This window comes from Peromyscus californicus, unplaced genomic scaffold (genome assembly GCF_007827085.1).
Source record: "Peromyscus californicus insignis strain IS unplaced genomic scaffold, ASM782708v3 Scaffold_7__1_contigs__length_154581171, whole genome shotgun sequence".
Classification (NCBI taxonomy): Eukaryota; Metazoa; Chordata; class Mammalia; order Rodentia; family Cricetidae; genus Peromyscus; species Peromyscus californicus.
In genome coordinates this window covers 125,033,477-125,048,022 of record NW_026294595.1, presented here as the reverse complement: position 1 = coordinate 125,048,022, position 14,546 = coordinate 125,033,477, and the positions used below count along the sequence as shown (strand labels likewise).

At 51.3% G+C, this 14,546-nt stretch overlaps 2 protein-coding genes across 2 annotated transcripts in view; one reads left to right on the top strand and one right to left on the bottom strand.

Annotated features, from left to right (window-relative positions):
- The window catches only part of Abhd12 (abhydrolase domain containing 12, lysophospholipase), a 75,309-nt gene extending 74,233 nt beyond the window's left edge, over nucleotides 1-1,076 (top strand). The window contains exon 13 of the mRNA XM_052726601.1: nucleotides 455-1,076. Coding sequence (XP_052582561.1) covers nucleotides 455-494 — 40 coding nt within the window. The 3' untranslated portion in view covers nucleotides 495-1,076. The remainder of the gene's footprint in view (nucleotides 1-454) is intronic.
- Nucleotides 1,077-2,130: 1,054 nt separating this feature from the next.
- Nucleotides 2,131-14,546, bottom strand: part of Pygb (glycogen phosphorylase B) — a 51,243-nt gene continuing 38,827 nt past the window's right edge. Inside the window, exons 14-20 of the mRNA XM_052726600.1 lie at nucleotides 14,009-14,156; nucleotides 11,431-11,489; nucleotides 9,160-9,301; nucleotides 6,787-6,994; nucleotides 5,518-5,652; nucleotides 4,353-4,419; nucleotides 2,131-3,694 (exon numbers count right to left, since the gene is read on the bottom strand). Of these exons, the coding sequence (XP_052582560.1) occupies nucleotides 3,542-3,694; nucleotides 4,353-4,419; nucleotides 5,518-5,652; nucleotides 6,787-6,994; nucleotides 9,160-9,301; nucleotides 11,431-11,489; nucleotides 14,009-14,156 (912 nt within the window). The 3' untranslated portion in view covers nucleotides 2,131-3,541. The remainder of the gene's footprint in view (nucleotides 3,695-4,352; nucleotides 4,420-5,517; nucleotides 5,653-6,786; nucleotides 6,995-9,159; nucleotides 9,302-11,430; nucleotides 11,490-14,008; nucleotides 14,157-14,546) is intronic.

Genomic DNA, 14,546 nt, shown 5'->3' with positions numbered 1-14,546 from the left:
TTGAGAAGTGGGTTAGAGGCTAGTTACTTCCAACCTGTGACTAAAACTGGTTCCATAAATTGTCACCCAAAGAGCAATATCCTGTGTCAAATTATAGTCTACATTCTAGCTCCTTTGAGAATTCCAGGGGCAAAGGTACATTATAGTAAAGGATTCCTTGCCATTTGGGACTGATATCTTTTCCCCTCACAATAAAAGGGAATATGGCAGAAAATTTCAACTGACTATGGAGCCCCAAAGCCTAACTTTGTCTCTACTTCTCCGCACTGGGATTTGACCTGGGGGCTGAGCTGCAGTGCCCTGTCTGCTCACGGGGGCTCACTCTTGTCAGGCAGTCTGCTCCCCCAGTTCTTTACCGCTTCCACCACCTAAAACAGCCACTTGAGGATTGTGGGGAGTGGGATCTCGGGTCCACGCACAGTTCGGTTCATGCGCTTGTCCTTTTCTGGTCTAGGGAATTCCTAGGGAAGTCGGAAGCGGAGCGCCAGCACTGACACTGGCCGTGAAGGAGCATGCAGACCCACCCTCCTTCCCTTCTTCCCCAGCCAGCGGTCTGGCACCAGGAGCCCAGGGTGCCACCACCTGCGGTGCTCAGGAGCCCAGTGTGCACCTAGAAAGAGGACTCAGACACAGCGGGCAGAGGCTCCGCAGACATGGATCTGTGAGGAAGACGTGATGGCAGGCAGGCGGCCCCTTGGTGGCCACCCTACCTGAGCTCTTTTTGGAACGGTTTACTGACAACAGGTGGACCCTATATGCCTTGCGCTGGATATAGGGAATCTGGGAGGGGCCCGGGACCACTCCAGGATCTCTGGCACCACCGCTTAAAAGATGGGGAAATGGTTCTTCCTGCCCTTCCTGGAGTACACGGAATGGACTCTGGGTGGCTCGGTTTGTCCCCTTCAGCTCGCCTACCTGCTTGCCTGCCTTAGCTGACCCTGCCTCTCCTGGCATCTGCTCACCCACAGTAAGGGGCACCTGGATCTGCACTTCCTTCCATTCTGCCCACCTGTCTGTCATCTAACCTGGCTGTAGACTGAGCATTTATTTAAGAATAAAATCTTGGTGGTGGTCTATTTGTCGTTCTTCTCTACAAAGTAGGGGTCATCGTTGCCTCCTCCACTGTCCCAGGCGCATCCCCACAGGAAGTATAAGGGCTGCTCCCAGCTCACAGGCACCGAGGTCGACTGATGGGAGGCGCCTTTTCCTAAAAGGCAGGCCTAGCCAGAGGCTGCACCACCACACGTTATCTGAGCACCGGCACTGCTGGCACACAAGCACTGCCCTTGCAGAGGATAGGAGCTCCATAACCTGGACTTGGAAATGTACCAGACACATTTCACCATGTGAAATCAAGATCAAGGTTGTCTCAATCTAAGTCTTTACAGACCAAGCAGGTCTGAGAAGTGTCCAAGCTTAGCAAGAACTGGCATGAGGAGCAGCTATGGTCATGTACATGCAGTTGAGTATAAGTATATGCACCATCAGCATCTTCTAGATGCAAGATCCTCTGGGTGCAAGTGCACTGGGGACCCAGCCTTTCCTGATGGTGGACTTTCTCCCCCACATCTGCATCCTCTAGATGCAAGATCCTCTGGGTGCAAGTGCACTGAGGACCCAGCCTTAACCTGATGGTGGACTTTCTCGCAGGTCCTCAAACTGTAGAACTTTACATCTCTGTTCTCCAAGGTCAGAGGCCTAGCACTAGGGGTGAGCTTAGCTGGAGGACCCGGGACTGGAACTTTATACTCACCCTTTCCAAAGCACCATAGAGCTCTCTCAGTGATTTTCAGGACATGGGAAACAAACCTTCCCTACATCACTCTAGGACCAGGGATTTAGCCTTACTAAAGCCAGCCTGTGACAAGAACACCTAGCTTCTGTCTCTTGACCTGTAGCTAGGTGTACCCATCTTGTGTTACCCATCTACAGTTTACTGTCAACAGGGCATGGCCATCAGGGAGCCCTTGGCTTCATTGTGTAAGTGGTCTATGCCAGCAACCTGGGCTTCATCACAGAGGGACAACTATGGCCTGTTGTGTGTGGTGCCTACCCCAGGCTTACATCCTCCAGCCTCCCCTGGGAGTTACCTGACACTCGATATGTTGTGATAGAAACACAGATACCACATTGGCCAACCATGGGCATAGACGTTTAATCCATTTCTCACACAAGGAGGTAACAGCAAGTAGTAGAGTGATGGTCATGTTTCGTGGCTTCAGGGACCTCATGCATAAGGCCACCACACAGGGCAGCCGATGACCAGCCCTAGAACCTGTCCACCCCACAAGCTAGCACAGTGGCTCCGGTGAATTGAGTACTGAAAGCAGATACTTCCCAGCCAATGCTGCTGGCGTGAGGGAAGTGAGGGGGTCCCCTGCCCACCCCCAGCCAGTTACAGCAATGCAAGGTGGCAGAAGCCTCTGGAGAGGAGAGACCCACGTAGTTTCTCTGACGAGCCACTCTCCTTTGGAGCACTTAAAGCAGGTTCTGCCCTCGGGGAGGAGCATGGCTCCTATAGTCAGAGGGGTGGGGGTGCTCAACCTCTCTTCCTCACTAGGCTGCTGTAGCAGAGTGGAAACTGGGCTTCTTTGGACCCACGGGCCCTTTGTCCAGACTTGGCTGCTGGAAATGGAGGCAGAATGGTGCCTGGTCTTTGTGCAATCAACAGGAAATGCACCTCAGGACATGGACAGAATGTTAGGGGGCCTCAGAGCCCCAGGGCCTCAGGACAAGCAGCTGCCTCTTCAGACAGGCAGATTATCCCCAAAGTAGCCAACACCTGACACCAAACTGACCGACCTAGTACAATGTTTACGTGCTAAAAAAGAAAGGCTTTAGCTAGTTTCAGTTCCTCATGAAGTGTTATTTCCTGTTGAAAAAGTGAAACACCAAGCTAACTGTAGAATTGCCAGTCCTTAACCAAGGCCTCAGATATGGGACACACCCTCTTCAGTGCTGCTCTCCTGAAGTCTTGGGTTCGACGTGACATCCACATGGTTCCACAGATGGCTACAGAGGCGTGGCCTACATGGATCAACAAGCCATATCCCCAGTATAGCCAAGGGCAGAGGGCAGAAAGCTGTGAGCATGAAGCCTGAGGAAATGATTCTACCCAGCAGGGCCAAGGAGGCCACATACTGGTCTTGACCCTAGCTTACAGCTAGTGAGCCAGCTACCGGTAAAACACAGATACAGGCTTCATCACAGATCCCTACGCAGACTCCAGATCCAAAGGTTCAGAACTAAAGCCTTAAGCTCCCTCCGCTATGTGCAGGGTTTCAGGGGCTCAGCTCCCTGCTCATCCTCTGTGGGGACCATCTCTGCCCGTCTGTGCTGTGAACTCTGCAAGAGTTCCTTTGCAAGAAACCAGGAGGATGCCACACACTCCTTTATATCCAGGTCCTCAAAACCATCCCCATGGCCCCTCCTGGAAACACAGCACATCGAAGGCTGGGACCAGCGGCTGCTTGCAGTGCCCGGAGACTGGCATGGGCATGGAGTCAGCCAAACAAGCCGCTGGTCTCACTGCATGGGGTCATTAATCCTTGGGGAGGTTGGGGGGTGGGATCTGCAGGTCGGAGGGCTCTACGCCCCAGATCTCCCGTGCGTACTCAGTGATGGTCCTGTCACTGGAGAACTTGCCAGAGCAGGCAATATTCCTGATCACCTTCTTGGTCCACTCCTTGGAATTCTGTCAGAGAAAGAAGAGATGATTAACTTTCGGCAGAGCTAAGGGGTCCTAGGAGAGCCCAAGCTTCTGGAACATGAAGACTGTTAACAGATTAGCTCTAAGCCTTGGGACAGCCTGGTGACAGATGAGACTGCCACCATGTGCTCAGAGAAGAGGGGCCCTCACTGGCCAGAAGAGTGACATTAGACGTAAGGGACCAGGAGCTTAAGACAGGGTCACTGTCCTGTCCTCAAAAGGCTCCTAGGCATGGCCCACAACATTAAGCAAGGAACACAACCAGGTAAACGACCTCCACAGGCAGACAAATGTCCAAAAGTGACCAAACACTCTCTTCTAAGACTTCAGCCCCATTACAACTTCCTCTGAACTTCAGAACTGCCCCAGACTTCAATGGAAGGGGCATTCTAGGAAGGGCTTGACTCCTGTGGGCCAGGCCCTCTGGAGGCTGTTTTCAGGTCCCTCATTCTAGTCTCGGATGTCAGGAGAGGTTTTCCCCCATGACACCTAATGACAGGGCAGTTGACCTAGACGCAGGCTGGATATACTGATAACAAACCACCCCACCCCTCTGGTCTGACTGAGAAATGGTCCAACCCAACAGGTCCACAGAGACCCATCCAGCCACATCCTGCCCATCTTAATGGCCCACAAACCTTACCCGGTAGAGGTGGTCCACCTGGGCCTGGCACTGTATGTAGGCTTCATAGTCTGCAAACACCTTGAACCTGAAATAGTAATAGGAGGCTGGGTCAGGGCAGCAGGTACAGTGGGTGAGGAGCCCTGCCTGGAACATCCTGTGATATTTCCCAGAGGACAGTCTCCCAGCCAGATCAGGAAGGCCCAGGTCATGTCCTCTCATATCTTCCCAGCTATGTTGGGAGGCCAAGGTGGAGACTACCCTGCTTGTGGATGCACCAGGTCCACATGGCCATAGGCTTCTCTGGGAGTCCTTATGTTTTGGGGGTGCTTTTTAGGAAGTCTGGTTTCAACCCAACATTTCTTTTGAGGAAACTGTCATTTCCAAAACAGGTGTTCAAAATGTACATGCCTAGAGACAACTGCAGACCCAGAGCAGCAGGTCCACAGTGCATTGTATTTGACTATCAAATTAGAGGTATGATTCACTGTTTAAAAAGTCCCTCCTTCATCACAGGCCCCAGCTGGACACATGGGTGGAGCCATGATCTAGTCTGACTGAGGCCAATGCATGGTACAGTCTTCATAGAACAAAGACAAGTTAACCAGAGGCAACTGGAGATGGAAAAGTTAATACTGGATTCAACTTCTACCAGCAGGGAAAGCACTACCCTGAGGCACCAATGTCTTTGCAGACTTGTAACTAGGTTGGTTGTACCCATACCAGGTGTAAATGATAGGCTATCTCAACAAAATACTGAGTACATTCTAAGCTTGCGATGCAGCAAGTTGAGTCCATTTTAACCAGGGAATGTCCATGTAGGCTAACACTTGCCATGGACCCATACCCTCCCTGCCACCATTCTGCAAGCTCTAGGCTGTCCGGCCTGCACTCCTGAGCACCCTCTGCAACAGCCCTAGGACACAGCTCTCCTTCTGGACAGGGTGGTGCTGCTGGCTGCCACCCATGACCCAGGGTCCCGAGGCACCACTAGAGGCCACTGCAGACTGGCCCTGGTTTGGCTGTGACCTGAGTCGAGGTGGAGAGGGGAGATCCTAAAAACACAGGCAGGCCTTACACTCCTCACAACATGGAGTTTTTAGCGCACCAGATGAATCCAACTATCTCAATGGTGGGGAGTGGGTGGCCAACAGGGAAAGACAAAGTAATAGGATTTGTGTGCTACCTGTCATGGTACATCAGCATGTTGACCACATCCTTGAAGCAGTCTGGATCTTTGGGAGAAAAGAAGCCGCTGCTGATCTGGTCCACAGCCTGTCTCAGCTCAGGCAGGCGTTCATAGAACTCTCTGGCATTGTACCTAGGGGAGATAAACTCACTTAGCACTAGGCACCCCAGGCAAGCAGCCTCAAAGACAGCTGGTGGGACCAGTTTATGCTTGACCCAGACTCTACCCTGTGGCAACCCTCCCGGGTGGCTGAGGGCATCAGCCACTGACTCCATGTGGTTCGCTTGAGAGGCAGTTGGTTAGACAAACTCAATCCCTGCTCTCTTCATGTTCGGAGACATGTTACCAGGACACGTGTATTACACACAAGGCTCCCTTTATCTTTCTGGTAGAGAATACAGAGCCCAGCACAAGCTTACCACTCCAAAAAATCCTCGCCAGGGTTCTGAAACAACCAAAGGACACTCTGAGAGACATGATGCCTGGGAGGGTCACTGGTTGGACCGTAGAACGAAGGAATAAAGCCAGACAGGATGACATAAAGCTAGCTGTGACTCACCAAGAAGCCTGAGAGGACAGTGAGGGACATGCAGAGCTGAGAGGACACATGAATTGCTGGGAGAGAAACTGAGACACCCTAAACAAACACATGAGCTCTTGGGGTGACAGGACAGCTTGACCTCAGTGGCTCCCCAGGAGCTTTGAAAAGCAATTAGACTACACTGCCTTTTAAATTTGGAGACCAGGATCCCTCATCAATGCCAAGGTCAGGAAAAGCAGCTGTTTTCAGATCAGAAATGGGGATACATGATGACCCCAGCCACCAAGGGCAAGAAAGGGCAATGCAACATGGCCTTTCATGACAGTGTGTCACTGGGAGGCTGCACCACCCACAGGAAGATGTAAACAGTGGGGAGCTGGGAGAGTGGGAGACAGATGCTCTCTGTACTGTTGGAGATTCTCTGCATTCCATTTCAAAATGGAAAGGTTTGTGGACTGTGCCCTGAGTGGGATGTCCCTCCCTCTAGGAGGAGACCTGTAGCCAGGGCTTCAGCTGACGGGAGGGTGCTTGTCACGGGGACATGAAGGGGCAGCCAGCTTCCTACCCCAGCGGCCTCCTCGAGACCTCATGTTTTGTGCTTATGAATGGACTCTGTGAGCACTCAGTCCCTGACCCTTGCCCTGCTTCAGCTTCCTACAGGCCACCTCTCACAGCCCCTCCCCAGAGCTGCCACACACCCCGACAGGAGGGGAAGGGACACATACCCTTTCCGGTCCAGGGCCTCAACATCCTCCACTCGCATACCAAAGATGAAGAGGTTCTCCTCCCCGGCCTCCTCAGCCATCTCCACGTTGGCACCGTCCATGGTGCCGATGGTCAGAGCCCCATTGAGCATGAACTTCATGTTGCCAGTGCCTGAGGCCTCGGTGCCCGCAGTGGAGATCTGCTGTGACAGGTCAGCGGCTGGAATCACTGCAGGGAGGGACAGACAGACAGACAGGATGGCAGCTCAGCCCAGGAGGCAGCTTGTCTCTGTGGCGGGTGATCCCTGGACAGGAATCATAGCCCTGAAGCCACTGAGCTCACTGCCAGAGGAAGGGACTGACCCCAGAGCAGCCACCTGAATTTTCCAGACTCCTCCTCTGAACCAGGTCAGCTAAGTGGAAGGTCTAAGATGGAGACCCTTGAGGAGAATCCTCACAGTGGCATGGGATTTTTGTTCTGGAATTTTCCTTTTATTTTTGGTTTTTTGAGACAGGGTTTCTCTGTGTAGACTCAGCTGTCCTGGATCTCACTCTGTAGACCAGGCTGGCCTCAAATTCACAGAGGTCTGCCTGTTTCTGCTTCCCGGGTGCTGGGATTAAAGGCGTGTGCCACCACCGCCCGGTCCTTATTTTTAATTTCTAAAAATGTTTATGTATGCTTTTCCTATACATGTTTATGTACTTCATGCATGCCTGGTGCCCACAGAAGCCTGAAGAGGGCTTTGGATCCCCTGAATTAGAGTTACAGATGGTTGTGAGCCACCATGTGGGTGCTAGGAACCAAACACAGATCCTTTGGAAGATCAGGCAGTGCTTTTAACTGCTGAGCCATCTTGACAGCCAGTTCTGGGATTTTCTAGGAACCATGCCAATCAATCAAGTTCAGTGGGAGGACTGGGTCCTGGTTTACCGACATTGCAGATACTTCTTCCTCTTGACACTGGTGTCTTATTCAGTTATAACACACTCCTGATTAGCCTGAGGAGGACTTAGATCCTGCAGAGCCAGAAGATGGGGAAGGCTGAGTCCAAGCTTGAGGTTCAGAGCGTGGGAGGTAATTCATGTGCACAGGGGCACATGCAGGCAGCCAAATACCACAACCTCTTCCAGGCTTTTTGTATTTATGATGTAGCAGCCAAGAAGTGATATCCTTAGGGATGGGTCACTGCCCAGGGCCTAACCTTGCTGGACACCTCATCTCAGCATCTATAGCTAAAACCAGAGCTCAATTCAGCAGACACCAGAACCTCAAGGGAGGAAAGGCCCAGGGTCAGGCATCTACAGCCCCCAGACCCCACAGTCCAGCTGATGGCAGCTGTATGCTTCCTAACAAGTCCAAGGAGCCAGAGAGAAAGTGGGGGCAGACCCCGCCTGAAGCCCAGACTGGTGCCCTGTGGCCGATTCTGTAGATGAGGTGGAGCCAAATGGTCTCAAAAATAAAGGTGAAGAGAGTTGCAGGCAGAAAGGGCACAAGATGCTTTGGTGGTAAGTCCCGCCAGGGTTCCCGGCCACCACCTGGGCGAAGTCCAGTTCCTTGAGCCCACCAAGGGACGTCAAGCATCAAGTGCACCCAGCAGAGGTGGGAGCAACAACAGCATGGCCACGACAGCTGGACCAAGGACCAGACCGTGGAGGAGTCTGAGCTCATAGGGAAGTGAGCAGGCCAGGCTCCAGGGCTTACAGCCACAGTCTAGAAAGCAGCACTATGTAGCTGGACATGCGGGCATCTGACCTCAGTGAAGGAAAGGGAATGGGAAGCCCTGGCTCAGACTCCTTGTCATCCATCTGATTTAAAAACATGTTTCCTAGCAAGAAAGACTAGGTCAGTGAACATCCTCATCTCTTAGGAGAGGTCCCCAGTGACAGCCAAAGTGGACAGCCCCAGACCAAACTCAGAAACGAATGCCAGCGGTGCTGGTACATCACAAATGAGCAGTGCATCTCAAAGGAAGAGAGAGTGAGGAGGACTATGGGGGAGAAGAGACGTGTAAGGACGGGGTTCAAGAAGCAGGGAGGAGAGGGAAGGTGGCAGGAGCTGGTGGAGGTGAGCAGGGAAAGGAGGTAGAAGGTTCTGGGAGGTCAGGGGAGTCACATTCTACTGCCAAGAGAGACCCAAGAGCATGCAGGCAAAGCTGAGGGAAGAGGAGGAAGGAACAGTGAGATCCAGACAGGTGTGAGGAGGTCCAGATGGCAAAAATGACAGTAGTTCCCCCTGTGACATGCAAAGGTTCTCAGACACTCAAGAAACACAGTGTCCCCTGGCAGGGCCTTTGTGTCCAGGACAGAAGCTGACCTTGGTGGAGAACAGCCCTGGTCAGCACGGACATCCCCCCACCCAGCCCCAAGCAGAAGCCAATCAGAGTTCAGGGCTACCTTTCTCAGCTAAGGACACCCGGTAGTTCTCCAGGAAGATCACTTTGAGCCTGTCACCCACAACTGGATCATGATTGACAACGTCTCCAATGGACGTGACCAGCTTGATGATCATCTTAGCCATGTGGTAACCAGGAGCTGCCTGGAAAGAGGAAGGTGAGGTTAGGCAATTTTAGCATAAGAAGGGTCCACAGAGCATCTGGTAGCACTCCTGGCTCCTGGGCATGTGAGGCAGGGACCTGTGAGCCAGGGAGCCCTGTGCTGGACTGGTCGGGAGCCCTGCAGTGGCCCTGCTGGTGTTGGGGAAAGGGAAGAGTCTAGCTTTGCCCGAATGTCTTGACTTCTACTGACTCCACACGTCACCTCACTTGTGAATTTGCCAGCCTTGAATCTGATTTTCTGACTCTAGTCAGTGTTTTAGATGTAGCTGGGCGGAGTGGTGCACACCTTTAATCCCAGCACTTGGGAGGCAGGGGCAGGTGGGTCTCTGTGAGTTCAAGGCCTGTCTGCTCTATATAGTTCCAGGACAGCCAAGATAACATAGTGAGACCCTGTCTTAAAATAACAAAACAACCCCCCCCCCAAAAAAAAACACCAAAACCAAAAACAGATTCTAGAAAAATTAAGGGACCAATCTCAATTCTGGGACTTTACTTGGAATCTTGACTAAAACAGTTAAAAATCGCAAACACTTAAAAACAGGGCCCAGTGGCAGAATGCTTGTCTAACATGTGGCAAGCCCTAGGTTCCATCCCCAGCACTGCAAAGGAAAGGTAAGTGTAACTTTGGCTGGGCCTGGTGACACCTGCTTGTCCAGAGCCGAGGGAGATGACTTTGAAGCCAATTTAGGCAACACAATGAGAACCCCCAATTCACAAGAGAAAATATTTAAACTTTAGTAAGACAAAGTGGGTAGTGGTTGTGGTGGTATTGTGTTCCCCAAAATATTGTGCACTCTAATAAACTTATCTGGGGTCAGAGAACAGAACAGCCACAATATTAAACATAGAGGTTAGGCAGTGGTAGCACACGCCTTTAATCATAGCATTCCAGAGGCAGAGATCCACCTGGATCTCTGTGAGTTCAAAGTCACACTGGAAACAGCCAGGCATGGTGACTCACTCCTTTAATCCCAGGAAGTAATGGCAGGAAGCAGAAAGGTATTTAAGGCATGAGGACGAAGAACTATAGCCTGGTTAAGCTTTTAGACTTTTGAGCAGCACAGTTCAACTGAGAGGCATCCAGTCTGAGGAAACAGGATCAGCTGAGAAATTGCGAGGTGAGGTAGCTGTGGCTTGTTCTGTTTCTCTGATCTTCCAGCGTTCACCCCAATATCTGGCTCCATGTTTGATTTTATTAATAAGACCATTTAAGATTCATGCTACAACCAGAGTAGGTTGGTATTTATTGGCCTGGAAGAAACCTTGTCCAGCGTGATGGGTGTTTGATCAGACAGTGATGCTGAGAATCTAAACATCTTATGGTTTTAGAGAAACATCTTGTGAAGCGGAGAGTACGGTATAAAGTATATCATCTGGACTCCACTCTGAGGTGGCGGAGCAGGACATTCTGTGGTCCTTCCTACTTTTCTCTAGGTTTAAGTTTATTCATTTTAACACTTGAAAACTTTCCTAAAAGTCCATATTGCTTTGGACTGTACATACTAAAATACTAACAAAGTAATATGATATCCCAATTTGCTTCCAAAATACCAGGTGATGGGTGTGAGCAGAGACCAAACAAGGTGAGGCACTCGGATGCTGAGTCTGACCCTCCAGACCCTAACATCAGAGGAGAGGATGGCCTTGCAGCCAAGGGCAGCCTCTGTCTGCCTCACCCCACCATGGAATGGCACGAACAGCAGGAATGCCATCTGTGGATGGCCATGAGAGGCTGACCCAGGGCACTCACCCCAACAGCTCATCTCCTCTGACGAGACCCAGTCACCAGCTGAGTACAAGAATGTGGCAAGCATGTCCACTACCCCTGGAATGTGTCACAGTGAATAAAATCAAGTCAAACCATGCTAAACCTAGTGTGGCCTCATGTGTGGCAGATGAAACTGTCACAACCACCACTGCACTGTGAAATCCTAGAGGCAGAGAAAGGTTGGGGAGCAGAGGTGTACTCCTGGCTCCTCATGGCCAGGTGTTACTGGCTTGTGTACTGACACCTGTTTTCTGTGTAGGCAGGCTGCCCAGGGACAGGCCAGGAAACCATGTGCTTCTAGGTCCAGCATCATGACAAGGAACGAGGAGGAAGTTACCTCACCTTGCCGCCGATCATAACAGTCCTGGGCACAAAGGCCTTGGCTGGATCCTTCTTTATTCCTGGAGGGCAAACAGAAGAGGCAACTTTACCAGACGGTCCCTGCCCAGCTCCCCAGGGTAACCTAGCAAGAGGCACATTCACCAGACTGTGTTTTCACCTAGGACATACACAGCTGTGGCTAAATACCGCTGTAGGAACCTGTCACTCAGAGAACAAGGCCTCCCCTAGGCTTTGCACTTACACACCAGGCTGGTGGAGAAGGCTGTCTAAGACCACTGCTGACCAATCACGCAGTATCCTGAGCTTGAGGAAAGCCACCCACATGGTTCCAAAAATGAATGTCAACCCAGGAGCTGTTTGCCTGTGGTCATGGGGAATCAAAGGCCTGTAGGAAACATGCACTGTGTTCTCAAAATGTGTTTTTCTTTTCTTGCTATGTTGCTATGGTTACTATGTGCTCATGTGTGGAATTTTGCTATGGTTACTATGTGCTCATGTGTGGGAGCGTGGGTGTGCATGTGCTGCTGTCCACATGTGGAGGTTGGTCCTCTTCGACAATTAGGGACAGAATCAGGTTTTCAGGCTTCTGCAGAAAAGCTTTTCCTTGCCAGGCTGTCTCGCCAGTCCTTAAAACACGTTTTAGACACATCATTTTAATGATAGTGAGAAAGGAGGTGACCTCAGGATTGTAGTCTGGCACCATTAGCCCTTGAAACGTGAAAGTCTCTCCACTGCCTGTGTGTGGCATGTGTATGCTATCTATCATTTGGAAATGCCCCCCAAAGGTCCCTGTGCCAAAGGCATAGTCATCAGCACACACTGTCATGAGGAAGTAATGGAGCCTAGTGAGGTTTGTGGAAGGAAGTTAGTCACGAGAAGGGTGCCCTTGAAGGGGACATTGAGAGAGGCCTTCTCCTGTCTCTGTCTCCTGGCTGTCATGATATGAACAGGCCTCTCTGTCCATGTGTTCCCACTGTGAGATGTGTGCTACCCCTGGGCCAGGTGACCAAAGCCTGGAACCATGAGCAGGAACAGGCTGTCCTCCTTAAAAGCCGAGTCTCAAGTCTTCTGTCACAGAGGCCCCTTCACTTCACAGGCTGAGAAGCTCGCACCTGACACGTTCCTGTAGAGATCTGGTCAGAGGCCTGAGACACGGTGACCACTCATACCTGTCCATTTACACATTTCAATCAGGGGTGAAAGTGTTTGTAACAAGCATTCCCGACAGCTGTTCAGCGGCCAAAGCTGAGGAGTGGGCTTACCTTTGGTTCTGTGGGAACATGGATGTTTTATTTCTAAACTTCCCACTTTTGGAAACCAGGCAGAATAACATGAAGAAAAGGGAACAGTAAAAAGGAGGCTGGCCAGGGTGGCCACACCTATAGGCTACACCCTTGAAAGGCTGAGAAGGAATTTTTTTTAAAAAATTTAAAAAGCCCAGGAGTTCAGGACTAGCCTGGGCAACAAAGCAAGACTCTTTCTCTTAGTAAAAAACAAAACAGAAACAAACAAACAAACAAAAACCCCACAAATTACATCTTCACCAAAACTACCAAAGTGGACACCAGGCAAACTTCAGGTCACTTAGTAACTCCTATCAAGGACAACAGGCGTGGAGAACACCAGGGTCTCAGGAATCTAACAGGTCCTGTCTCAGGGCGGACCAGACTTCAGCTGGACTACCCACAAGGCGAAGGGCCACGTGCTAAGGAAACGTGGCTCAGACTCGTTTCCGGAGGAAAGTCAGAAAACTGGCCTGGCAGAGGAACACCTACTGCATCCTCCTGGGCATCCAGCTCATCCTAAGCTCAGGAATAAGTGGCCTGCAGGCCCAAGCGCCAAGACACAATGAAAAATAAGCTGTTTACATGATCAAAAAAACAAACAAACAAAAAACCAGAGAGCAGGGCTGGAGAGATGGCTCAAGGGTTAAGAGCACCGACTGCTCTTCCAGAGGTCCTGAGTTCAATTCCCAGCACCCACATGGTGGCTCACAACCATCGGTAATGAGATCTGGCGCCCTCTTCTGTATACATAATAAATAAATAAATCTTAAAAAAAAAAAAAAAGACAAAATTCATTATAGAAATAAACTTAAAACAAAAACTCAAATGAGCCGGGCGGTGGTGGCGCACGCCTTTAATCCCAGCACTCGGGAGGCAGAGCCAGGCGGATCTCTGTGAGTTCGAGGCCAGCCTGGGCTACCAAGTGAGTTCCAGGAAAGGCGCAAAGCTACACAGAGAAACCCTGTCTCGAAAAACCAAAAAAACAAAACAAAACAAAAAAAACTCAAATGAGCTAAGACCTTGCCTGGAAACTCTACAAAGCCCCACCTGCACTGAAGCCCGACAGACTGTTCTTGGCCTCCACAAACAAACAAACAAACCATGCGTGTCCCAGTCCTGAGGTTTTCTAACCTCAGGCTCCAATACCGAGCACTTAGAAAACCCAGCAAAGGAACCCCCCCCCCCCCCCCCCCCCCCCACACACACACACGGAAGGCAGGGGTTGAGGATGGAGTCCTGGGCCACCTGTGGCTCTTGAGGGAGGGAGGACGTCGCGGGGACCCGGAACTCACGGTTGTACAGGGTGATGACGTGCAGGCAGTTGAGCAGCTGTCGCTTGTACTCGTGGATCCTCTTCACGTGCACATCAAACATGGAGGCAGGGTTGATCTTCACCTTGTAATCCTTCTCTAGCAGGGCAGAGAACTTCAGCTTGTTTTCCTGAGAAACGGAAGATGGAGACTGTACAGATACGGGAACTGCCTGCAAGCTCTCCCAGGCCCACCAACACCCCCACTTTCCACCTAACCCAAGAAGCTCTTGTCTCTCCAGAAACCATCGTGGACAACACTGGGGGCCTTAGAGACCAGAGCTGGGGACGAGAGTGGGGAGCAGGGAAACGTGGATGACAGTGAAGACGGAAGCGCGGGCCACACAAGTAAGTGAAAAACAAGGGCCAAGTCCAGACCTGGAGCTACGCAGAGAAAGGAGAACTAAGTAAAGGGGCCATGGTGTCCTGAAGGCACAAAGAGCAAGCGGGGTCAGTGGGAGTGCGGCACAGTGGTGAGAAGTGGCTGGAGAGAGGGCCTTGGAAACTCCGCACTATCACGG